This window comes from Panicum virgatum, chromosome 8N (genome assembly GCF_016808335.1).
Source record: "Panicum virgatum strain AP13 chromosome 8N, P.virgatum_v5, whole genome shotgun sequence".
Lineage (NCBI taxonomy): Eukaryota > Viridiplantae > Streptophyta > Magnoliopsida > Poales > Poaceae > Panicum > Panicum virgatum.
The window spans coordinates 1,572,539-1,598,469 of NC_053152.1; the positions used below are offsets into that span (position 1 = coordinate 1,572,539).

Here is a 25,931-nt window from a genome sequence, read left to right on the forward strand (position 1 = left end):
GTGGGCCTGTCGTCCTCCTCGTCGCCGTACATGGCCTCGTGGTAAGGCTCGTGGCTGACGATGGGCCGACCAACGGCTAGCCCCTCGTACGACCAAAGTTGCAGCTGTAGTGGGCACCCCGCCAGGATAGCGTTCCCATGTGTCTTCCTGCAGCCGTCGCAGAGTCCACGGTAAGTGGCTGCAAGTACCGCCTCACTCCAGCTATAGGGCGATACGTCCTCGTCCCCATCCGCAATCTCCCGTGCATACGGAAGGAGAATCCTGTCGACCGAGTTGCCATGAGTGTTGTTGAACATGATGTAACCAAACAATCAAAACAGGTACGCCTCCAGCAATCTGGTCACACTGTACTCATCGGCATCCGCATGCAACAGGGTAGGCTGCATAAACAATTAAGATTAATAGTTTCAACTGACAATGCAACATGTGAATTTGTAACAATTAAACTTAAATATGCAATGAATACGTACTGTAAACTGTAGGAACTAGGTCTTCGAAGGACCTGCTGCTCGCGGGTGCGGGTTGATCGGACCTGCTTCTTCCACGCGGTCAAACAGGGCAAAACAGGCCTCCAGGTCATCCTTCCACGAGGCCGCCACCACACGCGGACCTACAGCCTCCCCGACGATAGGGAGGCCGAGGAGGTAGGCCACGTCTTGCAGCGTAGGAGTCATCTCCCCACACGGGAGGTGGAACGTGTGTCTCCGGCCTCCATCTGTCAACGAGCAGCGTCAGGAGGGATCGGTCGAGCTAAATTGTCCCACCCTCGACAAGACGGCCCAGAGTTAGTAGACCGGACTCACGTAACTTACAATAAACAAAATTGTCGAAACAAAAGAATACCGACGAATACATAAGTGATAAATAATAATATTTCATTACATACCTGTCAACCCAATCGTGGTGTATAGAGATCGTCTCCCCAGGTGGACGAGGAGGGAATAAGGGGTCAAGGGCTTATATAGGGGGGCAGAGCCGGTCGCCCGAGGGGGGGCGACAGGCCCCCCTGTCGCCTGTGGGTGGGCCCCCCTAGTCGCCCGAGGGGGGGGGCGACAGGCCCCCCTGTCGCCCGGGGGGGGGGGGGGGCGAATGGCCCCTCTTGCACCCACGCGCCCCCGGCTAGGGACCTATTTGCAAATTAGAAGGAAAAAATTACAATCAGGTCCTGTCGCCTCTTGGGCGGGCGACCGGGGTATATTTTCGAAATTTTTCGAAACGGACATATAATTTTGAAATTTTGATTTTTTAATATAAAAAAGAAAAAATCGCGCAAGCAGGCTATGTGGGCCATTAATTACGCCCTAGCTGTGGCCCATAATCTGATTGAAGGATCCAGAGTCCAAATGGATGAGATTCATATCTCCATTCTCCAAGCGTCATCGCCTAATAAATAAAAGATGCACAGGAAAAAAAATCACATTGGTTCGTCTGGTGCAAGATGCATCCAGCATCAATCATGGTCCTGCAAAGCTACAACCAGTCGATCTTCATCTAGAATCATTCACTCACCCACTACAAATCTCTCGACTCACTCTGTCTTGCAATCAGCTCCTGCATGTCAGTCAGTGTAACAAGGTATGTACCCTCCCTCTCCCTCGACTGAACCGCCGCCATCATCAGCACATCAACTCCTCGTCAAAGCAATGATCAGGAGGAGCGGACGGTGACAGATAACCGCTGCCGACTCCATAAGCCGAGCCTCTGTCCGGCCGCCATGCCGAAACCGAGTAGAGAGGCCACGACCTCCAGCACAGGAGCATGCATCCCCCGTGCTCTCTGCTCTCGCAGCCTCCCACGCCGCACCTCCTCAGCGTGTCGACCCCCTGCCTCAACGCGGCGTAGCTCAGGGGCACACCGCGGAACCCGGCGACCTCCATGCGCCGAGCCCACTGGTGCAGCCGGTCGTGCCGCTCGCGCCGGCGGGCGCCCTCCCGCAGGAGCACGCCCCTGACCTCCTCGCCCAGCACCGCGCGCTCCACCTCCGCCCGCTCCGCGGCGGGCCTCCGGTACGCTGCTGCCGCCGCGTCCAGGCTGTCGTAGGCCGCGGCATAGTAGCTCAGCGCCTCGGCGACGCGCTTCCGGAAGGAGGCGCCGTTGTGCCCGGCCTCCTGCTCCGCGAGCACCACGATCTTGGGCGACGCCGCGCGCGCCGCGGACAGGAACCCCGCCAGCGCCGCCGGCATCTGGAACGGAGGGGTGGTTAGCGGCGGCGAGACGAAGCCCAGCGGCGTGGCGGGGCTGCGGTAAGGGTCGTCGTCGCCGCCGTCGTCCTCGCACGCGGCGCCGCGGATGCTCGGCTGGCACGATGAGCCGGACGCCATCTGCTGCAGCCGCGCGATGCCCCCCGTCTGGTTCGAATGGTGCCCGGTGGCGCTGAGGCTACTACTCGCGGCGTCATCGGCGGCGGCGAGGAGGCGGTGCAGCTGCGTCGTGCAGACGATCGCGCGCGCCTCGCCGGACTTCAGGCCGAGGACGCCGTGCAGGTCGTTGGGGTCCAGCGTCTCGATCTGGCCGGCGACGCAGTGGACCTGGAATGGCACGTCGAGTTCGTCAGCTTCGTCGGCCAGCGACTCTGATACCTTGGCGAGGAACTCCCCGTCGTCGTGGACGATGGTGAGGCGCAGGTGCGGCGCGCCCTCCGGCCGGCTGTGGAAGTCGCGCAAGAGTCGGACCCACTGGCATGGCTGCGCGGCGGGCCCGGCGAAGTCGATGACGTGGACGTTCTGCTCATGGTGAAGGTGGATAACATTTTTTGTTAGTGTTATTTTTTTACTGTAAATCCGATGCCATCACTGCTTCAAATTGCCAGTAATTCCAATTTTTCTAGGGTTTAGCACAATGTTATTTTTACTAGCTAGTATGTTTCGGCGAGCTACTAGCTAGCAGTCACAACTCACAAGGCAGAACCTTTTCGTTCTCCATGGCCTCGAGGATGACTCGGTTGCCGACGGCGACGGCCGCCTTGGGGAAGGGGCTGAGCTCGAAGAAGCTGCGGCGGGCGGCCCTGACGCAGCGGCGGTCGAGGTGGTCGGAGGGGTCGATGAGCGCGTCGGCGACGGCCGGGACCATGGGGCGGATCAGGCGGCGAGCCAGGCAGTCGGCCACGGGCACGGCCAGGCGCGGGAGCGGGCCGTCGCGCGCGGCGGCGGCGAGGCCCGTGGCCTGCGAGAGGCAGCGGGCCGCCTTCTCCATGGACCCGGCCTCCACGTCCGCCGCGCACTCGCACAGGGCCCGGCCCAGACGAGCCAGGCGCGAGGCCGGGCCGTTCTCAGTAGGAGGAGGATTCTCAGTAGGAGGATACATCATGGTTCAGTAATTCAGTTGGTTCTGACAGTGTAGAGGACTAGAGGTACTTGTAAGCTACGCTCACCTACACACTACAGTTCCAGTGTTCTGACTAGGAGCAGGCCTTACAAGTTCATGGCCTTGCCGTATTTATACTCGCCATGCTTGTCTTCTACGCAATGCAAAGGCTGCTTTTGATGATGAAAACAAGAAAAAATAGGGTTTTTTTGTGGCCAATGATAGGGATTTGGATGTGATAAACCAAGTTACATCTGAGACAACTAGGAGGAGCCAGATGAGATGGTGACAAATTAGTTACCTCGTTGAAGCAATGATGCTTTGGAATGGAATATCCAATTTGTTGGCATTGGATATAAAGGATATTTGGGTGTTGGGGTTTTCGTATCCACTAGGAAGCAGGGGACAAACTTACTTTGTAGTCATCCTCCTAGGACTATGGAGGACAAAATATTCCGGATAGCCGCCATGCATGCTATCCTAGGTGTGGAACTGCTTCCTGGATTATACTGCACGAGGACGAGAAATCTGCAATGTCCGGAGATGCATGCACTTGTTCGCATTTTCAGCTTACATGGACACTGAACAACGAGACGCATGCTGTAACTTTATTCTTTCCTCTCGCGAAAGAAATGAGCCGAGGGGTACACTGAACAACGAGACGCATGCTGTAACTTTATTCTTTCCTCTCGCGAAAGAAATGAGCCGAGGGGCGACGCCGCCGCCGCCACCGTTTGCGGGCCCCGTTCCCTCGTCTTTGGCCTCGCTGCCGGTGGTGACGAGGAGCGGGTCCGTCTCTTCAACAGATCGCCTGTCTTTGTAGGGTCTTAGTCGAGTTCATCTAAGTCTAGGGTTTGCTCGCCGTCGATGTTCGGAGTTGGAGTTAGGTTTTGCCGGAGGAGTGTGGCTCCTCTGCTGCTTGCTTTTCCTGGCGACGCCGACGATGCGGAAGCGACGGCGGCGCAGCGGAATAATTTCTCCCAGCCTCTTCTATTCTCCGATGACGATCTACTCCGACGTCAACGGAGAGGCTGGGGAAACCTGTCCAGGAGTCGAGGGCCGGCGCATCGTCGTGTTCTTCAGGTGATGATGTTGTTGACCCTGTTAATCTCGAGGAAGATGATCTTTGGTGAAAATCTGAGCTTTGCTCGGGTTGCCGGCGGTGGAATCGAAGGATGCGTCGTGGGTACGGGAGTTGGCCGGTGCGCCAGGGAGGCAGTGTACTCGGCTGATTCGCCTAGAAGTAAGCCCTCATCTGCGGCCTCCACCTTGTGGAGATTGGCTCTGGTGCCAGACGACGATTGGGAAGCGGCTTCGGCGGTGGTGACGAACGGATCTCTGAAGGTTTTGAGGAAGATGAACAGGAGTTTTGAACTTCTTTATAATTTTTCTTTTCTTTGGATTCCTGTTTGTAAAAAGGCCGGTGTAATGCGCTAAGATGAATACATTTTCCTTCTAAAAAAACGAGAGGCATGCTGCGAATCCCGAAATGCAGGTGCGGGGGCCAACATACATGAGGAAAAAGTATGTTGATCCAGCCCAAAACAGTGGACATGCGGCAGGCCCTCAGTGATCCAGCCCATTATTACCATTGCAACACTGGTCCATTTACGAGCAATACAACAAGTAAGGCCTAACAACAAGTACTGTAGTACACTCTCTATCAACTTTTTTTTTTTTGCGAGGACACTCTCTATCAACTTCAAGCTGAAGTTGTGAGTACCAGTGCTACAGATAGTAGTACCCGCTTTTCACGACAGGATTAAATTCAGTTCAACCTTTTAGGCACACAAATTAGGCCGTGTTTAGTTTTTTACATGTAAAAATTTTGCGTTGGAATCTTACTAATTTGAAGTACTAAATGAAGTCTATTTACAAAACTTTTTGCATAAATGGATTGTAAATCACGAGACGAATCTAATGATGCTAATTAATGAACACAGGGTAACTAAGCAAAATGTGTCACCAACCAGCTTCACGCACCACGCGCGCAGTAAGGCCCTGTGTTCGTGAGAATATCAGGAAGGCATCTGGTCAATGTATTTTTTACAGGAAGATTACCAGGCCTGCTGATAGCATTTCGGAGGCGGTTAGTAAGGTACAGGAAGGGAGGAAACGTCCTATGTCCTCTGATGATCGTAAGTTCAAGAGGTTGCCGCGTAATGAAGGCGCATCCATCAAGGCAGAAACTGTCTCACCGGGAAAGAGAAAGAGAGTGGAGAAAGTAGTGGCAATGGAGATGGATAGTCAGCAGGCTGTGAAGCTGGGAAGGAAGGATAGTGTGTCGGTGTCCACTGTTGATGATGCGGGGCTGACGGTTCAGCCCTACGGGAACCAATGAAGATTATTGCTTGGAACTGTCGGGGGTTGGGTAACGCCCCGGCAGTTCGGGGGCTTCTGAGGTGTCAGAAGTCCGAAGTGGGGGACATCCTATTCTTATCCGAGACCAAAATGAACGAGAAGAGGATGGAGGTAATGAGAAAAAAGTTGGGGATGGCTCGTATGGAGGTGGTGGATTGTGAAGGTAGGGGGGGGGGGGGGGGGGGGGGGTTGCTGTGTTGTGGAGGGAGGGGATCGATTTGCAGCTCCGGACTAAGTCTAAATACCATATTGATATGGAGGTAACTATGCCAGGAGAGGCAAAGTGGAGGTTTACCGGTATTTATGGGGAAGCAAAGTCTGAACTCAAAACCAGAACATGGGAGACCTTGAGGCGTCTCTTTTCTGAATCTTCAGAATCCTTGCCTTGGCTTTGCACTGGGAATTTCAATGAGATTTTGTATCACCATAAAAAGGAAGGTGGAGTTCCACGTGCTCAAGCTTTTTTGGACAGGTTTAAAGGGGTGTTGGAGGAGTGCGAGCTCCATGATCTGGGCTTTGTTGGTGATGTGTTCACATGGAGTTCCACGTGCTCAAGCTTTGTTAGCAGTTGAGTAATAAGATTACACTCAAAAAAAACTTCAAGCTGAAGTTACTGACAAATCAAAGCAATTATTAGAAATCATCAGTGGTAGATAGGAGTAGAGTACTATATACTACACCGGCTAGCATCATTAATTAATGCAGTGGTATGGCCAGGCCAAGCGACACCACCTTGTTCGATCGCTCTACTTAATTTCCAGGATGCAGCAGATGGAATAACGCCGGCCCCTGCTGCTTGTCCGTGTCTCTCGGTTACTGTACAGTTGACACCAAACGCTGTTATGTTATGGGTCTCTGCCAAAAACCAAATGCATCCATGTTCACCAATCAATTCGGAACCAGCTACCAAATAACGTACGCTTTGCGTTGGTTGGTCTACCGATCAATCGAGCTAGTATGGCTAGCTAGCTTCTGTGTGTGTTCGATCAGCGGTCAAAGCATACCGGATCTTACGCTGCTGAATGATGTGTGCATGCATCCCTACATGTTAATTCTTACATAATAGTATATATTCAGATATTGATTAAAATAGAGCTGCATCAGCGTCAGATGTAGGCATGGCCAGTATACTTTCTGCTGCGTACTGACGACGATACGAGAGTACCAAACAGTACTACTGCTAGCTGACTGGTATGTGTGTGCTGGGAATGTAACTGTGGAGGTGAAAATAACAACAGGACAATGGGATCATGGGGAGAGGCCGGAGGTAAAAGCAAAAGGAGTCAAAAGTTACTGACTTTTTGCCCTACTATGTGATACGACTATTCCTGCATGATGCTGATGATCGCGCGCACGGATACATACTACATCCTGGCATATTATTTACAAGACCAAAATCATGCATGTTTGAGTTATATATTATCTCTTTTCAAGAACGCTCTCCCCGTCTACGTGAAGTAGGAAAGTAAAGTTCTATGCTCCTGATAAATTGATACACACACTGCTAGAAAACTCTTCATTAGTACCGGGCAGGAACCCCCAGTTAATACCGGTTTCCTGTCTGGTACCGCCTGGTCGGTACTAAGTGTGCCGGCACTTAGTACCGGTCGGGCTGCTCGGTACTAAAAAGCACATTTAGTACTGGTTGGTAACATCAACCGGTACTAAACTACCTGCCACGCAGCGGCACCTGGTGCGACCATTTAGTACACCAACCGGTATTAAGTTTTTTTTTGTTTTTTGTTTAATTAGATTTCTATTCTTTTCTTTTTCGGTTTCAATTCGTATTCTTATTCGTATTTGTGGCCGTTTGCATATTCGTATTCATATTTATCATCCTTTTTCGTATCTAGCATACGAAAGGCTACATATATTATATTTATATACACTTGAAATATTATAATTACTTTTAATATATAATAATGCACTTGGGATTCATAAAATATTTACAATATGCCATGAACATAAGTTTTTTCTGATAAATTTGTAAAAAAAAATACTAGTTGTCCTCTTCATCTTTTCTATTTCAATCCAGTGGACCCACACTTATCCTAGGATCCGCATAAAATTCTTCCTTTGGATGTATGACCTCATCTAGCAGGAATCCACATATTGATTCTTGAATTACTTTGATTCTTTCCGGTTCGATGAGGCCCTCTGACAGCTGCCAAATCTGTCAAGTGCAAACACCAATATTTTCAATTTATACCCATATGGAATTAAATGCAAGAAATTGTTATTAATGTTATATATACATCGAATTTATGTTGTGTCATCCTCTTGGGGCTGCAAAAATAATGCATGTGTTCACATACATAGTAGCCACCTAGGTTGTTTCCTTGCTCCTGTCTCAAACGCTCAGGATCTAATGTTTTAAAATCACTCGAAGGAAAAAAAAATGCTCTTTTATTGAATTGCGTTTTGTTTAGGTGCATGGTAGTATTTCAATTGCACTCCCATGATTATATATACTCGAAACATTACTGGTGAATTATTATATGTGGTACGTGGTTTTGTTTCATAATGTGTTTTGTAGCTAGCTAAGGGCATGGAGAGATAATTCCTCACTATGTAAGAATATTAGAGGGCTCCGGGATAAGATATATAGTTTTATAATATTCAATTGTTAATTAAACTATGTACGAATCTTACCAAGTATGAATTTGAGTCTCAAGAGAAACAACATAGAACGCATGAGATGAAACGAGCTGTTTTATTTGAGCTATAAATAATTCAATAAAAAACTTTGAACATATAGTTTCATTCCATGTGGGGAAAAGACTCATATACCCTTTAATTATTTTTCAGTTTCTTTAATTAATCTGTCTTAGATCAATGGTTGAAACAAATCAATGGAAAAAGTACTATTAAGTACTACTAGTACCTCCCAATCACCAGAACAGGTCTCTATACCTTACCAATTAAAGTTCAACTTTAAACACTATCTACTCTAGCTTGAGACACTCACTTGTAAGCATAATAAAAAAGCATCCCAATTTCAAATTCAAATAAATTGGAGTTTGAACACAAGTAGGCATGACCTTTTACCATGAAATTTAAAGCTTGAGAGAAAGATATGTAATCTCGATCTCTTTGTGAAAAGAAGAAGAGAAAGGGAATGGGTCTATTAAGATGTACTCTTAAAATTCGTCCAAATTATTAAAACCAAAATTTATAAATCGCCTTCACTACACAATATAGACATAATAAAATATTGTTCATGTATGAATACTATATGTTCTAGATCGCCAAATAATATTCTTGGTTCGATGTGGTTCATACTCCCTCCGTCCCACAAAGACTGTTCGTTTAGAAAATTTCAGACATATTACTAGTAGTGGAAGATGACCATGTTACCCCTTATTAACCATAGCAGTTGTGATTGAAAACTGCGCTATTTATTTGATTTCCTAGGTCCTCAAAAAATGCAAATGCATTGGAACGATAAAAATAAACATTTGATTGGCTCCATGTATGCCCTTCTCTATGCAATTATTTTTCTTGGTATTTGATATTGCTTTAATTGACGAACTTTACTACAATCTACATGAATAATTTTTGTGAGACAAAATTTGAAGGCTAAATGAACAGTCTTTGTGGGACGGAGGAAATATGATTTTCACTACTGTCCATAATCACGCACAGTAAACATTTCTACTTGCGTCCAGCTCTAACCTTTTATTTTGACCGAGGTTGGTCCAGTCCAGCCATGTCGTCTAAGATCTCGACCAATCACAATCCCCACTTTAACTTGAACTGACTTTACCAAAAAGATAATAATTAACCCAACGCCGGCCGCAGTAACACACAGCCGGGTACACCGCCACCACGCCAGCTTGTCTCATTGGGTTACCTAGCTAGTTGCCTCCCTGATCAGCGTGATCACCACCACCATTGTTCAATTCGCGCAGAGTGCACACATCAATGGAGCTGTAGATAAAGACTGTAGAGCGCGCGTCCCCACCCACAAAGCCACAGCCATCGTGATGAAGGGTAGTACTCTCCCTGTAGCTAGCTAGCACCAAGGGGCCCGACGCGATGCGATAGCCGCCAGTGAGGGCGCACGCCTCTCCCTCTCCTCTCCGGCCGATCCCTTTCACAGTGCTTTCACCCTACACCCAAGCCTGCCTTTTCCATCGTCTTCCTCCCTCCACAGTCGCCCGTGCGCTGTGCTCCCCTCCTTTCTTGCCGCCTGCTGCTTTCCCCTCCAAAATCCGCGCCTTATCTCTCCGGAAAGCCCGGCCGATTCGTCGCCCCGGCCGGCCTCTCCCGGCAGCCAGCCAGCGGCCAGCTGCTGCACATGAGATCATGAGCTCGGAGGACTCGCTCAAGTCCCTCTCGCTCGACTACCTCAACCTGCTCATCAACGGGCAGGCCTTCAGCGACGTCGCCTTCAGCGTCGAGGGCCGCCTCGTGCACGCCCACCGCTGCGTCCTCGCCGCGCGCAGCCTCTTCTTCCGCAAGCTCTTCTGCGGCCTCGACCCCAACCACCAGCCCCCGCCGCCGCCGCCCCTCGGCTCGCCCGGCGCCCGGCCCGCGGGCGCCGCGCCGGAGCTCGTCATCCCCGTCAGCTCGATCCGGTACGAGGTGCTCGTCCTCGTGCTGCAGTTCCTCTACAGCGGCCAGGCGTCGGTGGCGGCGCCCAAGAGCGGGCCGCTCCCCGGCTGCGGCGCCAGGGGATGCTGGCACACCCGCTGCGGTGCCGCCGTCGACCTCGCCCTCGACACCCTCGCCGCCGCGCGCTCCTTCGGCGTCGAGCAGCTCGCGCTGCTGGTCCAGGTGGGGATTCAATTTCGTCTCGGGATCTGCAGGCTACCAAACACCTCCATCGATTAAGCATCCGTCAGGGTCGCTAGCTGCTTAGGCCTTCCCCCTGCAAGATTGAAGCTGGAGCATCAATTCAAGATGGAGGCAGAGAATCGCCTGTGCTCACGCTGAGCTGATGAGCAGCTGCTCCTGCATGCATGCTCGACTAGATCCCTAGGTTGCCACTTTGCCTTTCCGATTCATGGCCTACTACTGTGCCCTCTGAGCCTGCGCCAGTATCATCGGCAGAATCCCTCCATCAGTGCTCCCTCGAGCTCTCTCTTCTCGCATTATTCTATCCATTTTTTTTTCATTGCGTCGTGTGTGTGGAATCTGAGATGGGGGAGTGTCCTGGCAGGCAGGTTGCAGCTGCAGGGGACTGGTCGTCTCTAGTCTCTCACAGTCTCGCTTGCTTTTCTTCTGGCTGTGTTTAGATTCGTAAAATAGTGGTAAAAAGAGTCACATCGGACACTGTAGCATACTGTAGCACTTTTCGTTTGTTTGTGGTAATTGTTGTCCTATCATGACCTGACTAGGCTCAAAAGATTCATCTCGTCGTGTACATCAAAACTGTGTAATTAATTTTTTTATTTACCTATATTTAATACTTCATGCATGAGGTAAAAGATTTGATGTGATAGGTAAATAGTGAAGTTAGAAATTTTGAATCTAAACACAGCCTCTGCCGCTTCGCGTCTGCACACTGCACCTGTCATCACTCATGGATCGAGCCTCTGACTCATCTTTACTAGGAAGGGTCTCGTCACGCCCTTGTTTATGTCTGCTGTCCCTTCCTGCATCACATCCCATTGCACGTTCGGCATTTCATTTCATTGCAATTTGCATCGATCGCTAGGGTTTCTCGGTGATCGATCCAACCAGCAACTCCTCGATGCATGCCGTGCATCATTTCCAAAACACCTTGCCGTACAGTCAAGCTCCATGCTGCACATATTGCTGCAATGAGAACTACTATGTGTGCAGTACACTCTGATCGATTAGGCACTTCATTTTATGCTGCTAATAATCGCTGCAATTTCTGTCTGATTAATGGGGAATCTGGTACTAACCGTGATCAATTTAATTTTGGCGCATTGCAGAAGCAGCTGGAGAGCATGGTGAAAGAGGCGTCCGTGGACGACGTGATGAAGGTGCTCATGGCGTCGCGCAAGTTCGAGATGCAGGAGCTCTGGGCCACCTGCTCCCACCTGGTGGCGCGTTCCGGCCTCTCCGCTGATCTCCTCGCCAAGCACCTCCCCATCGACGTGGTCGCCAAGATTGAGGAGATCCGCGCCAAGTCCCCGGTCGCCGCCGCCAACACGCCGTGCTCGCCGTTCCTCACCCACCACTACCTGCCCATCAACGCGGCGTCCTCGGCGGCGGACCGCGACCACAAGATCCGGCGCATGCGGCGAGCCCTGGACGCGGCCGACATCGAGCTCGTCAAGCTGATGGTCATGGGCGAAGGCCTCGACCTCGACGACGCGCTCGCCGTCCACTACGCCGTCCAGCACTGCAGCCGCGACGTCGTCAAGGCGCTGCTCGAGCTCGGCGCGGCCGACGTCCACTCCCGCGCCGGGCCGACGGGGAAGACCGCGCTGCACCTGGCGGCCGAGATGGTCTCCCCCGACATGGTGTCCGTCCTCCTGGACCACCACGCCGACCCCAACGCCAGGACGCTCGACGGCGTCACCCCGCTGGACGTGCTCCGCAGCCTCACCTCCGAGTTCCTCTTCAAGGGCGCCGTGCCGGGGCTGACGCACATCGAGCCCAACAAGCTCAGGCTGTGCCTCGAGCTCGTGCAGTCCGCGGTGATGGTGACCACGCGCGACGAGATCGAGGGCGCGCCCGGCGCGGGCGGCGAAGTCGGGGGAAGCGACGGCGGGAATTTCCCAAGGAGCGACGCCGACGACAGCTTGGTGAGCCTGACAATGAACTCCACGCTCATGTACCAGGGCCAGGAGATGGCGGCGGCGGTCGCCGGCGATGCGAGGAAAGGGAACAGCGACCGGGGGAGCCCGTCCAACTTGTACTTCCCCAATGGCTTCCCTTAATAAGTAATCCTTATCTAGCATATTGTCTTTTTTTATATATCCATGGATCTTTCTCAAGCTCTGTTCGATCTTTTGTGCGCATTTTTATTTGAAACGGCGTAGCTAGTTAGCTACTGTTTAACTAGGAGATGTGAGCAAGAATTTCGTGGTATTTGATGTGGATTATTGTTCGATCTTGAGTGACTGATCGATTGGGCAGCAACTGTTGTTTTATTCAAATTCTCCAATCTCCATGGTGTGTGATGAACAATCTTGCAAGTTGCAATGTGGCTTCATTCAATCCTGTCCAGAACTTGCTAGTTAGCTCCAGTAGTAGTGTACAGCAGCAAGCTTGAGGATTTAGCTGTTGGTGTTTTTACATGCCTTTATGCAATGCAGCTTTTGGAGACTGTAGAAGCCTTTGGACGCTAGGAAAGCGGATCTAAGAGTGGAGTTGAATAGCACAGGAATTCCACATACATTTCTCCTGTTATGTAGCTACTATGCCCACAAATCTTTATTCTATACAACTATTTTGAGATCAACTGTGCCCCATAGATATAGGTTTCTCTTTTAGTTTTAACTGAAATGCGTTCCATTGGACAGGCTTCATTAGTTTCAGCAATTCAATTAGCATATGGTTCGTACAGCATTAGGAGTAATACATACTATGTCCAACATGGTCAGCGACAACCCAGTTAAAACATGAGCTTTGCCAGTAGGTCACTGGAGAGAATATATATGCCACAAACAATGGACGTCTACATGCATGTAGTCAAATATGAGAATTAATTATATATATTGATTTGCACTTCTAGTACTGTTTCGTGATTGCTTCTTATAAATTTTTATCACTGGTTAATTGGTTACTCACAATTCTTGCTGCTTGCATATGCCAAGGGCTACTCATTTTGACAATAAAAGTTTCCATAGGACCAAAGTTATTCAATTTGTTAATTATTTTCGAACCCTCTAACGAATTTAATTTGAAAGGAGCTAGTATTAGTTTATTACCGATGAAATACTGCCCAATGCATAATTTGTAATGCCCTAAAAACCCTTAACTTGTAATAAATATAACAGTTGCAGCATAACTATTGAAGTTGCCAATAATATCAATCACCTCTCCAAATATATTAACGGATATAGAATGCCACTGATTTAATTTTTGCATAATTCCTTTTACAAAATAGCAATGAAATTCTTGAATATTGTACCTTAACTAGAGAGGGAAAGTACCCCTCATAGAAAGAGAGCAAAGGGAGTAATTGGCTGCCATGCTTACTATTTTACAGTGTATATATATATATATGTGTGTATTTTTTTTGTTTTTAAAAATATTATGCGCACATGAAAAAGTATGAAAAGAACCTTATGTATCATGTTTTAATTTGATTTGTTGCACTACCAACACCTGTCTGCTGCACAAACAGCTAGACCTATTATATAGGATTTAGGATAGATTCAGGTGCTAAAGTTTATATAAAGAGATCATGTGATGATTATCCAATTTTTTAATTATCTTTCTTCATAATTTAGTTAAATAATATGCATGCCCCCTAGTTCATTCTTCACTCACAAATATATAATGTTTTGGTATCGTTGTTGTTGGTGTATCACAAAACCATATTGGTGATTTTTAGGGGTGACTCGAATCTTCTTAGAATGATGATAAAAAAGTGTACAAGCCCCGTGCATGATGTTCGAATTTGTCCAAAAAGTATCAATAACTGTTATTACAGACATATAGTGAAAGACAGATAAGACTTTCACAATGTAGTTATTTTTAATTTTCTGAGTATTTTTATTATACTCAAATAAACTATGATGATCATATTTATATCTTGACAACAAATGTGAGTGCCTTGTCTACGACTTTAAGTACGTGCATGATCTAGTGGTGGACATAGGGCATGAATATTCACTTTATTGATATTGTTTTCTTATGTTTCCACATACCTCTCTGAACGGAAATAAAATGGGAAAGGACTTTATTAATGCATATATATATATCCTGATTAATAAAACTACGAAAGCACTTACCCTAGCTACACACTTGCCAAAATATTGTTGCACTTATTAAAAACTAAAATAATATAGCTCTAGTTTTTTTTTAAAAAAAGTTCATGGTTAATATTTTATTTGCAATAGCATAAAAGCACAATATTATTCCATACCTTTTCTGGTTGCAACTTGTTTATCTCGTGGTCTGTAGACGATGTCAATGCCACGCACAGTTCTGTTGGCGACTAGTATATATTCTGTACAAGGGTACACATTCATACAATTATATATGCCACCACGCACTCAGGACCTGTACCGTTGGCATGCACATGGAAACTTTTTACATGTATACTGCGCCATTTGTCCCACACATGTATTTTTCAACTAACTAATATTGCCTTATTACATTTGAACTGGTATATATATATGCTGGCAATTCCATCCATCGATGCTCTAGAAAAAGTTGACATATTTTTTCAGATGCTAGTAGCTGACCGACAGACCGAGAGCTATAGTATATGTGTATGCAAGTAGCAGCTAGCTAGAGGCATGCATGCTGTGGAAAAGTTGTAACTGTAGGAATAAATCCAAAATCGATCCATCAAGCAGCAGCTAGAGAGACTGTGTACGTACTGTGTCGTCCGCATGCCCTTAATCATGGATGTGTGTCCCACGCTACTATGCGCGAGACTGTTGAAAACATCTCACCATAATAAAGTCACGGTCGTCTCGCTCCGTCGTCCGGCCGGCAGGGCGTGGGTGTGGGTGGGTTCCTCCCCAACTGTTGCTGCGCTTGGCGATTCCACTGTGCTCGGCCACGGCCAGCCCTAGCCGTCGTCCTCTCAATGGCTACCTCTCTCTCAATCGATGTCCATTGGCTAAGCTGCATGTGTTATGTGTTTCTCTCTGCTCTCTGCATCGTGTCCCCTCTCGATTCAGATGACCCGACAAACAGCTAACCTCTTCATTTCATGTACAGTTTGTACAGTACTCTTTTTTGGAGTCATCATTAGCAGCAATATCTAGCTAGCTAGCATCGATAAAATCTTGTAATCTGTGTGGTACGGTGTGGGCAAGCAAATCCAGTGAGGTGATGGCATGCATCTTCTTCTTTTGTCTCTGCCCTTCCAAAGTTGAATTGGTACCACTAGCTAGTTGATCGACGCCCACATGTATGCATGCATTGCCAGGACCAGGTGCTGCTCAACTGATTAATCAGTTGTCATGTAAAGCTAATTTTCAGAAGCAGTGATAATAATAGCTGCTGGTTGCTGTGTGTTGAGTTGCCAGCGAGCGTGGGCATCTTTTCCCCTTTCCTTCGATTCGTTTGCCGGTTGTGGCAGATCAGTATTAGCAAGCAGCACGTACACACACATGCTATCTCCATGCTTGCCCATGAGAGAATCTTTACAGTGATCCAACGTCCCATCACTTCGATCAATGGCGTTGCTCAGCTCCTTCCGGCCTGTCTCTGATCATTTATTCATACAGATGGATGGATATGATATTTTACTTCCATGCGTGCAGCTCCCCTGCTGCCTGCCTGTGTCGTCTCCAGGTCAGGTGTGCATGCAGTCATCAGCTGCATGCCAACGGTGAAGGAGATGGACGCACAGACTGCCTACACAAACACAACAGTGCTACCATCCCATCCCATACCAAAACTCAGATGCTTCCATCATCTCCGATCCTTTATTTATTTTTACGTGTGTGCGGACTTTGCATGCATAACAGGAGCGCATGGCACGGATGCCTCTTTTGTTCAGACATGGCAAAGGAAGAAGGGGAATAAAAGTAACACGCTTGCGTGCGTGTTCGTTCCATGCTGGAACAGTAGTTACCCAGCTCTCTCTTGATTTGATTGGCATATAGGAGTATATATTTTTTGAAGCCTGCTGTGCTGCTTTGATGTTTGACCTATCTTCGTTCCATGCATGGGCCATGAGTCCATGACCCATGCATCAACGAAGATGTTTTTTTTTTGGCCCCTGCTAGGCAAATAGGCATAGCTCAGGTTATGGCATGTTGAAAAATGTTTTTTTAAGAAAAAAAGAAATGTCAAATTCAAACAAGCAATGCCTATCCTACCGAAAGATGCAACTGTTTCAGGAGATCTTTGGGGCCACTATTTATCATGCACGTAATGTGGAAAAATATTCTGGCCCGTTTAGTTCCTAAAATTTTTTACACAGTACCCGTCACATCGAATCTTCGGACATATGCATGGAGCATTAAATGCAGTTGAAAAAAATAACTAATTACACAATATAACTGATTAGCACGAGTTGAATCTTTTAAGCCTAATCAGTTCATAATTGGACATTATTTGTCAAGTTACAACGAAATGTGCTACACTACCAAAAACCCAAAAAATTTCAGCAACTAAACCCACACTCAGATCGCACGCTCATCATCATGGGCATGGGGTTCTGCACGCAGTAAAGCTGCTAAGCTCGCAGCACTGCCCGATTAACGAACCAAATAATTCGGAGCAGAGGTTGCAGCTAGCTGCATGCAGGCAGCAGGCCGGCAGCCTGGGCTGATAGCTGCTGCTGCTACCTGTACGCAGGCAGGGCAGGAGGAGGTGTCACATCATCAAGACAGGCCTTCGGCGATACTTTTTTTCCCTCCCTTTTCTGTCAGTGTCAACACTCACCGCTCCATCTTTTTTTTTTTTTTTGGAAAGGAAATCACCGCTCCATCTGCCCCGCCGCTCAGTCACCTCACCTCGGCAGCGTCTGCACGAGGAGGGGACAGTGTACACACACTACGCAATCTTTGTGATGTTAGTCAAGAATGTAAGAGGGTCCATAACAATGCAAGCTAGCGTGTTTGAGGCAGCTGTAGTATAATCGAGCTAACTTGAAACAAATCTCAAGCATTTCGTAGGGCCGCTGCTGCTAAGGTTACAGATTATGGTTGCCTCGAGCTTTGAATCTGATGGCAGAATGGCAACAACAACGGACTTTTTTTTTGGAAAAACAGAAAATCAGCTTGGCCCAACATGTGGAAAGCAAGTCGCGATTTTTTCTTTTTTATATTTAAAAAAATCAAAAATTCAAAAATTAATGTCCGTTTCAAAAAAATTCGAAAATATACCCCGGTCGCCCGGGGGGGGGGCGACAGGACCTTAATGTAATTTTTTTCTTCAAATTTACAAAGAAGTCCCTGGCCGGGGGCGCGTGGGGGCGAGGGGGCCTGTCACCCCCCCGGGCGACTGGGGGCCCCACCCAGGGGCGACACGGGGGGCCTATCGCCCCCCCCTCGGGCGACAGGGGGGGTCTGTCGGCCCCCCCCCCCGGGCGACCGGCCCTTACTCCCTTATATAAGCCCTTGACCCCCATTCCCTCCTCATTTGAGCCCAAAAATTCCACAAAAAATCCAGAAAAAAAAGAGGGGTGAGGAGAAGGGAAGCGGCGAAGCCCTACCGGATTGCGCACTTGTGATCTGCAGGTAAGTGCATTTAGCTTATGTATTTTTCCATTGGTATTGTAGAGTAATTTAATTTAATTAGTGCTATAGTAGAACCATATAAGTAGGAGTTTAATGATACTTTAGTTACGTAGTAGTAAATTAGTTTAGAAAATTAGTACTACGCGTTTATTATTACAATTGCAGTACTATTAAAGACGGGTTTATAAATTAATTATGATTTAGAATAGAATTTCGCATATGCAGTATAGAATTTGAGTGTCATCACGTAGTTATGATTACTTATATGTTTTAGTTGAAATCCATACTTAGTTTTTACGGATTATTGAATAAGGTAGTGAAATAAAAAGTATAACTCGATAAGTATTCTGTGATATACAGATATGTCGAGCAAGATGCAGTTTCAAATATTTTTTGGTGACTACAATGTTTTGTATGGGCCAAATGGAGCAGACCTTTCTGCCTTTAAGTGCACATCTAGCGCCATAGATAAACCTCTGGAGAGGAGTTTTGGTTCCATATATAAGTGGCTGCAGCGTGGGTTCCGTGTTGATCCAGAGACACATGTGATGACCGTCCAGTCTCTTGTTAATTGGGAGGTAGAAAGTGATTTATGGGAATTGATGATGATACACAGCACCGATGACTGTCAGAAGTACATGCAAGCAGCTCTAGAGCGTGGGTGGCCTCTGGCCATTCTTGTTCAAACCCGGGAGAAGACACAAAATGAAATCCAACATGGTGCAGATCAAGCAACTCCGAGTATTCGAAGAGAGACCAACTATGTTGAGCAAGATGAGTCAGAAGAGATAGAGAACCAAAACATCGGACCACAGGGCCTTACTGATGAGGGAGAGAGGATACATAGCATTGTGGATGAGATGGAGGCAGAAGACCAAACCGCAATGGAGATGGAAGAATATGAGGGCTCATCTGATGACGAGCAGTACTCATTGCCAAAAGAGTGGAAGGAGCATGGTTTTGGCAATCATGTCATAGAAGACGTATGAAATCAGGAGTGGGAGTACATAGGGAATGAGGTAGTGTAAGGTGCAACATATCCAAACATTGAAGCCGTAAAAGATACTGTGAGACTATGGGCAATATCATTAAAATGAGAATTTAGAGTCGTAAAGTCTGGCAGTAAATAATATGAGGTGAAGTGTGTGAATGATGGATGTCCATGGCGAGTACATGCATTCAAGGGAAAATGGAAGTCGAACTGGAAATGTTTCATTGTGATAGAGCACACTTGTTTTCTGTCAGAAGTTCTTCCCTTGCATCGCAATATATCATGCGAATTTGTTGCAAAGCAAATATATGGGTTGATTATGGACAACCTAAATTATGAGCTAAAAATGATTGTTCGACACATTGAGCAGACTTACCAGTACACCATTAGTTATTTGAAGGCATGGCGGGCTAAACAAAGGGTGTTCGAGATGCGGTTCGGCACATACGAGGCATCATATGATAACCTACCTCGTATGTTATCCCAGGTTGCTGCTAGAAATCCTAGAAGCTTTTATGACACATACCTCGTACCAGCCGTGACTAGGGGGGCAAAGCATTCGACAACGAGCCTTCTTTTGCCTAGGTGCCTGTGTTAGGGCATTTCAGTGTTGTCTTTCGGTGATCTGCATTGATGGCACATTTCTGACAGAAAGGTATAAAGGTCAGATACTCACCGCAATCGGGGTAGATTACAACAACCAAATAGTTCTGCTCGCATTTGCATTTGTTGAGAATGAGAACTTAGACAGTTGGTATTGGTTCCTTGAACGAGTGAAGGTTCATGTTGTTGCTGCACGTCCAGATGTGTGCCTTATTAGTGATAGGCATGCAGGTCTGCTACAATCAATACTGAAATTGCAACGTGGAACTGCAACAACGCCTCCATTATGGCCCGATGTCCAAAACAGGTGGTGCATTAGGCATATGGGTGCAAACTTCTATGACCACTTCAAGAACAAGGATCTTAAGAACATGTTTAAGAGGTTGTGCACCCAAAATCAACAGAGAAAATTCAATGCGTTATGGCAGATGCTTGATTAGTTGACTGCAGAGCTAGTGAATGTAAGGGCATCAGGAACAAGCATGAGTCAGGCTGCAGAGGCTAGGGATTCAATTGAGAAGCCATTTTCACACTGGATTCGAGGTGCACCTAAGGAAAAATGGTCATTCCTTTATGATACCAACGGAATACGGTATGGTATTTAGACAACGAACCATGCAGAGTGTTTCAATATGGTTATGCGTTCTTGTCGTGCCTTTCCTCTTGTGGGAATTGTTGAGTTCATCATGTATGGGTGCATGAAGTATTTCAGAGAGCGTTACATGGCTGCAAGCATAAACATCAGCAACCCCCAAATTCACTTTTGCACAAGAGTGACACAATATATGCAACAGAAGATTGAAAAGGCCAAACTGCACCGCGTCATATCGAAAAGTACAATAGAGCATAGATTTGGGGTTCTATGCAAGGATAGAACTGGTCGTGGTATCCGTAGATTTAGGGTGGTACAAGAGAGTTTGATTATAGTAGATGGCAAAACCTTCTGCTCCTGCATGAAGCCTAAGTTATTGCATTTGCCATGCTCACATCTCATTGCGGCATGTGCAGAGTCTGGGTTCCAGCCAAGAGTATTTGTTTCACCTTACTTCAGCAAGGAAGCAGCTGTATCCACCTGGGGACATGAGGTATACGGGATTGTAATAGTGGGACCTTTCATTCAGGATAATGAGGATAAGATGTTTATTCCTGATCCAGCCACTAAGAAAGGCAAAGGCCGCCGTCAGACACGTCGTATTCGGAATGGTATGGACGAGTCCGAAGCAAGCAAGGCACAAAAAGCGTTGCAGCCAATGTGGAGCATTGGGTCACAACTACAAGAAGTGTCCTCAGAATGCACTTCACGATGCTGCTGACGTCGGTCCTTCCGGAAATCCCAGAGATGGAGCACCTCCTACGTTCAGACGACCATCGGCGAGAATTGCTCGTGGAAGGCACTCGGTGTCATGATCTACCAGTGTGCAGTTTGTACCTATATACTAATCGTGCGTGGAGTTTGTATCGAACATATCTGTAATATGTAGTAATCGTGCGTCCTATTTGTATGGAACATATCTGTAATGTATAAATATCGTGCGTCCAGTTTGTATCGAACATATCTGTAATATGTAGTAATCGTGCATCCAGTTTGTATCGAACCTATATGTAATGTATAAATATCGTGCGTCCAGTTTGTATGGAATATATATGTACCTATGTGTTCTCATATATTTTTGAATGTAGGTATGGAGATGGACTCCTTCCTAGACCCAGTTATCGACTCGAGCCACAGGTCTTTCTTTGCAGCAGTTGAGCACCGAGCCCTAGAGGTGCTACGTCCTCGTCCACCTGGGGAGGTGATCTCTACACCCGTGGTGGGGGGGGGGCGACAGGCCCCTGTCGCCCGTGGGGAGGGGGGGCGACACCCCCCCTGCACACACCCCCGGCCAGGGACCTCTTTACAAATTCAAAAAAATTACATTAAGGTCCTGTCGCCCGTTGCTTGGGCGACAGGACCCCTGTCACCCCTGGGCCAGGCGACCGGGGGCCATTTTCGAAATTTTTGAAAACGGACATATATTTTTGAAATTTTTATTTTTTTTAAATATAAAAAAGAAAAAGACGCCAAGTCACACCTACAGCACAGAAAAGCTGCTGTTGTGCTTGTTTGGGCTCAAAAGAAAGAAGACCTAGCAGCATGCACGTTTGGGCTGTCCCCACCCCCCAACTCACAAGCACCGTACGGGCTAAATTAGCAGCACAATACCGGCCCATCCAGCCCACTAGGAGAAGTGGGCTGGTGCGCGGACAACAGAAGGAGTGGGCTCGTGCCAGGTCACCCACCGTTCGTAATCGTCCCGTATTAGACTGCCTACACTGGGTACCCTAAACCATCCGCTACGCCATTTTCCAGTACCGCTTTTGCGGATTTTCCTCCGCAGCGGGTACTGAAACCCATCCTGAACCATGGCGGACGAGCGGCCGTCCGGGATTCCCATGGGAGAAGCGAGCTGTCCGGTACCGCCTCCCGAGGCAAGCAGCCTCAACCACCCCAGCTCTCCCGCCATGTGCTTGGAACCGCCTCCGCCCCCGCCCGGACGCGGCACCGCCCGGAGCTCGAGTAGCAGCGAGGATGCCGGCGCAGGAGATGCCGCCGGAGCTGCTGCTGCCGCACACGCGAAGCGCCCTACCACGGCCGCCACCGCCGCGACCTCCGGTCGCCGCACGCCGGGATCAAGGACGAGGGAGAGAGGAGGGTCAGAGCCGTATGGCGCGCCTGGATCCGGCTACCGCGGAAGAAGCTCCGCCGCCGGCCATGCACGCAGGCGAGGGACCCGCGCGCTGCTGCCGTCTGCCCTCCCCTTCTCCCCAATCACCTTGGTTGCCACCGCTCGCCATGGCCCCGCGCGGACGCGCGCACGCCACCGCTCGCCGCCGTACGACGCGGACGCGCGGACGCGCGCACGCAGCCGCGGACGCACACTGCGAGGCCTTGCAGGGGCCCTGCGCATGCGCCGTAATCTGCCAGTGCGAGGAGGGCCGCCGTGTAGGGGCGGTTCCTCCGCGTGAGGCCGCCGTGCGCAGGCCGCCGCGGCCGCACACTCGCCCCGCGGCCTGGCCGCCGCGTGCCGCCGCTGCCGTGGCTGCCGCGCGCCGCCGTGGCCGCCGTCTCCGGCTGCCGCCATAGCCACGAGGGAGGGGCACCAGAGAGGGAGGAACGAGGGAGTACAAGCACGCCTCGCGCGTGGGCAGCCCCGAGCCGCTGCGGACGTGCGTCGCGCGCTCGCCGCCACCGGGGGCGTGGGCCGCGCCGAGCCACTGCGGACATGCGCGGTGGCGCGTTGAGCGGTCTCGCTCGCCAACGACGCCGCGCGGGACGTCGGCCGCTCGGCTCCGCTCGCCATCGACGTCGTGCGGGCCGTCCGCCGCGCCGCTCCTTGCACTGCCCGACTGGCATCCGCTCCGCCTCGCGAGTCGCTTTGCCGCAGCCGAGCGACCGTGGCCCCTCCGCCGCAGAGAGGGAAGAGGTGTTGTCGAGGAGGGCCGGAGGGGTGCGCCGGCGAGGAAGGTCTGAGGAGGGCCGGAGGGGCGCGCCGCGGGCCGAGGAGGCGAGGCCGGCGGAGCGGCTTCAGGTCGGGGAGGACGACGAGCTCACGGGGCCCGGCCACCTCCACCCACCATGGACGCGGCGGAGGGAAGGAACGGCGCCTGCGCCCCGGCGGCCGTGGCACGACGGCGGAGCTACTCCGGTGGGCCGTGGCGCGTCCGCGGAGCCCGTCCCGCCCGCCCGCGGCAGCGCTCGGGACCGCGACAGTGCTCAGGGATGCAGAGGAGAGAGAGAGGGAGAGGGAGGAGGCGGAGGGAGCGAGGCGAGGTAGAGAGAGAGGGTCGGGGAGGGGGCGCGGAGGTGGGGTTAAAAATATTCTGACATGTCGGCCCAAAGCTGGGGTAGTTGGAATAGATAATGGATATAGAATATGAACGGGTGCGGGGAAACTGGATATAGAGAAGGGAATTTTGATGACCTGGACAGAATATTCTTTTTAGAGGATGAAAATAGAGTATGACGAGTGCGGACAGCCTTACAAAGTCCAAACCCCGGCAGGCTCCATGTTTTCCTCGCCAAAACCTTGGCCTTCATCCACTTTTTGTTTTTGTGGAGCCAGGAGGCGGGCATACCGCACATAGCACGCGGCACATCGTCGACGGCACACGTGCTCGATCCGTCGACCGATCCATGATGACGATCGGTCTCGCGGCGCTTACGGCCGCCAACGCGTTCCTGCCCCTCGACTTGCACCGCCACGACGTGGCCGTGCTGGAGATACGCGGCGGCGACGGCGGCAGGCTGGAGCTGATCCCTATGGACTGCGGCGCCGCGGGGCCTGAGAGCGTGGCGTTCGATGGCGCCGGCGGCGGCCGGTACGTGGGCGTGTCTGACGGGCGGGTCCACAGGTGGCTGCCCACCGAGCGCCGCTAGGTAGAGCGCTCGTGGGGGGTCTATACATCGCACATGCGAGTGGAATCGATCCACTCGCACATGCCGCGCCCCCGTCTCCCCCACCGCCTCCGGCCTCCGCTAGCCTCCGCCGCCTCCGTCTCTCCCACCTCCATCTCCCCCGCCGCCTCCGCCGCTTCCCCCACCGTCTCCTCCGCCGCCTACGCCCACCTTCGTCACCTCCCCCGCCGCCCCCGCATTGCTCCGCCTCCTCTGCCGCCGCCAGAGCCTCCTCCGCCGAAGTCCGGTCGCCGGAGCTCGCCGGAGAAGAAGCACAGTTCTTGTGCGATGTGGCTTCTATTTTTCGCATATGCGATGAATAGACCTCCCCAGCGCTCGTCCTCCTGCGCGCCGGAACTGTAAGTGTGATTTATTTTTTTTCTCCATCGACTGAATCTTTTCTTCCAATCTGCTATGCTCCCCTGTGCGCGATTAAGAATTTAAGATGCAAGAACAGGCTTTGTCGAAAACGATCCAAGGACAGCGCTCTGATGGAATTAAGAGGATCCGATCAGTCAGTGGGTACTTTCCATTAATTAACTTGGTGTAAACAACAGTGTTTGTTACTATTCTATGCATTACAACGATCGCATGGATATAAAGAACACCTAAAACAGAGCTAAAACGCATATTCTAGGCTAAAAACAAGGTTCAGGGACTAAACTGCAAGAAAACTAAGGTTCCAGGGGGTTTCTAGGCTAGATCCAGGGGCTAACGTGCAAAACCAAAGTCTCTGGACTGCGGACGCTAAAACTAGGACGGTCAGGGGGGTTTTGGTAAAAATCGGGGCCTAACTGTAATTAGTTTTGCATACAGAGGGATGGCGGGTTGATATCCAGAAAGGGCAGGGTCTCTTTAGCAAAAACTCCAGGCGAACCGTTATCTATAGATCTCGGCCATAGGATTCGGATCTGGCGGGTCAGATCTATTCGGCCTACGATCTAATCTGGACCATAGGATTCGGATCGGGCGGCTACAGGCAAAGGGAAGGGCGGGGCGGCGGCAAGACGTCGCCGGAGCAGAGCTCCGCGGCGGCGCTCGGCCGGAGCTGGCGGAACGGGCGCTATAGAGCACTAATCGGGCCGAGGCTTGGCCGTGGGGCATCGCCATGGCATGCGTAGTCCACCTGGCCACTCAGAGCAGCGGATTGGGGTTCGGGACGGCGGGTGCGGCGGCAGTGGCGGGTGTGTGCGGCGGAGCATCGACGGCGTGCGGTGCCCGGCGCGTCAGAGTAGCCTACGGCCTAATTGGAGTAGCGCAAACGGAGGCGTGGGGCTCTGGGGTGCTCACCGAGGGGTTGTAGTGGACGGAGAGGTGATGTAGTGGCGCCGGTGATGGGGTCCCGCTGCTGCGTATGGCGGAGGTTGGGGACGAGGTTGATGCAGGGATCGGAGCGGAGTGCAGCGGGCCCGGGGAAACTCCAGAAGTCGAGGCGGAGCCAGTGCGCTCCTTGGACGGGGCCCTGGTGCGGCAGAGCGGCTGAATCCCGGCGGCGCAGACCTCTGCGCGGCGGAGCGGGTGGTGGCGGTGCGCTAGGGTTAGGCGGCGCGCTGGTGGATGGAAAAGGGGGCGTAGGGGTCGTGGGGGTTTAAAGGAGGGGCGCCGGAAATCTCGGCGTCCACGCCCCGGATAGGGATCCCGGCGAGATTCCCGGCCGCTGATCCCGGGGTCGTTGCTGCGCTGCGCGGAGACGGGGAAGAAGGGAGCGCTGACTAGCGGGCCCGGCGTGGCAGAGAGAGGAGCGGGGTACCGGGCGAGCGGCCGAGCGCGAGCGTGCTGGGCGCTGGCAGGTGGGCCCGGGTGAGTGCGGGGTGAGAGGGCGGAGCGCGGGGCGTAGGCAGGCCGGAGTGGGGAGAGGCTGGGCCGGTGTGGGCCATGCGGGGTGAACTGGGCCCGCGAGATGCTACTGGGCCAAGAAAAGGGAAAAGCCGGGCTGGGTTTT

The 25,931-nt window shown here is 50.5% G+C and overlaps 2 protein-coding genes across 2 annotated transcripts; one reads left to right on the top strand and one right to left on the bottom strand.

Annotated features, from left to right (window-relative positions):
- Positions 1–1,616: 1,616 nt before the first annotated feature.
- On the bottom strand, positions 1,617–3,306 carry LOC120686541 (scarecrow-like protein 3). Its single transcript, XM_039968759.1, has 2 exons — positions 2,908–3,306; positions 1,617–2,723 (listed from the first exon to the last, which is right to left on the bottom strand). Exons 1-2 carry the CDS (start codon positions 3,304–3,306, stop codon positions 1,617–1,619), a joined length of 1,506 nt encoding a protein of 501 aa, XP_039824693.1.
- Positions 3,307–9,745: 6,439 nt separating this feature from the next.
- Positions 9,746–12,743, top strand: LOC120686311 (BTB/POZ domain and ankyrin repeat-containing protein NH5.2-like). The gene is made up of 2 exons (XM_039968514.1): positions 9,746–10,443; positions 11,571–12,743. The coding sequence occupies exons 1-2, from the start codon at positions 9,973–9,975 to the stop codon at positions 12,522–12,524; spliced, it is 1,425 nt and encodes a 474-aa protein (XP_039824448.1). The 5' UTR covers positions 9,746–9,972; the 3' UTR covers positions 12,525–12,743.
- The last annotated feature ends 13,188 nt before the right edge of the window (positions 12,744–25,931 follow it).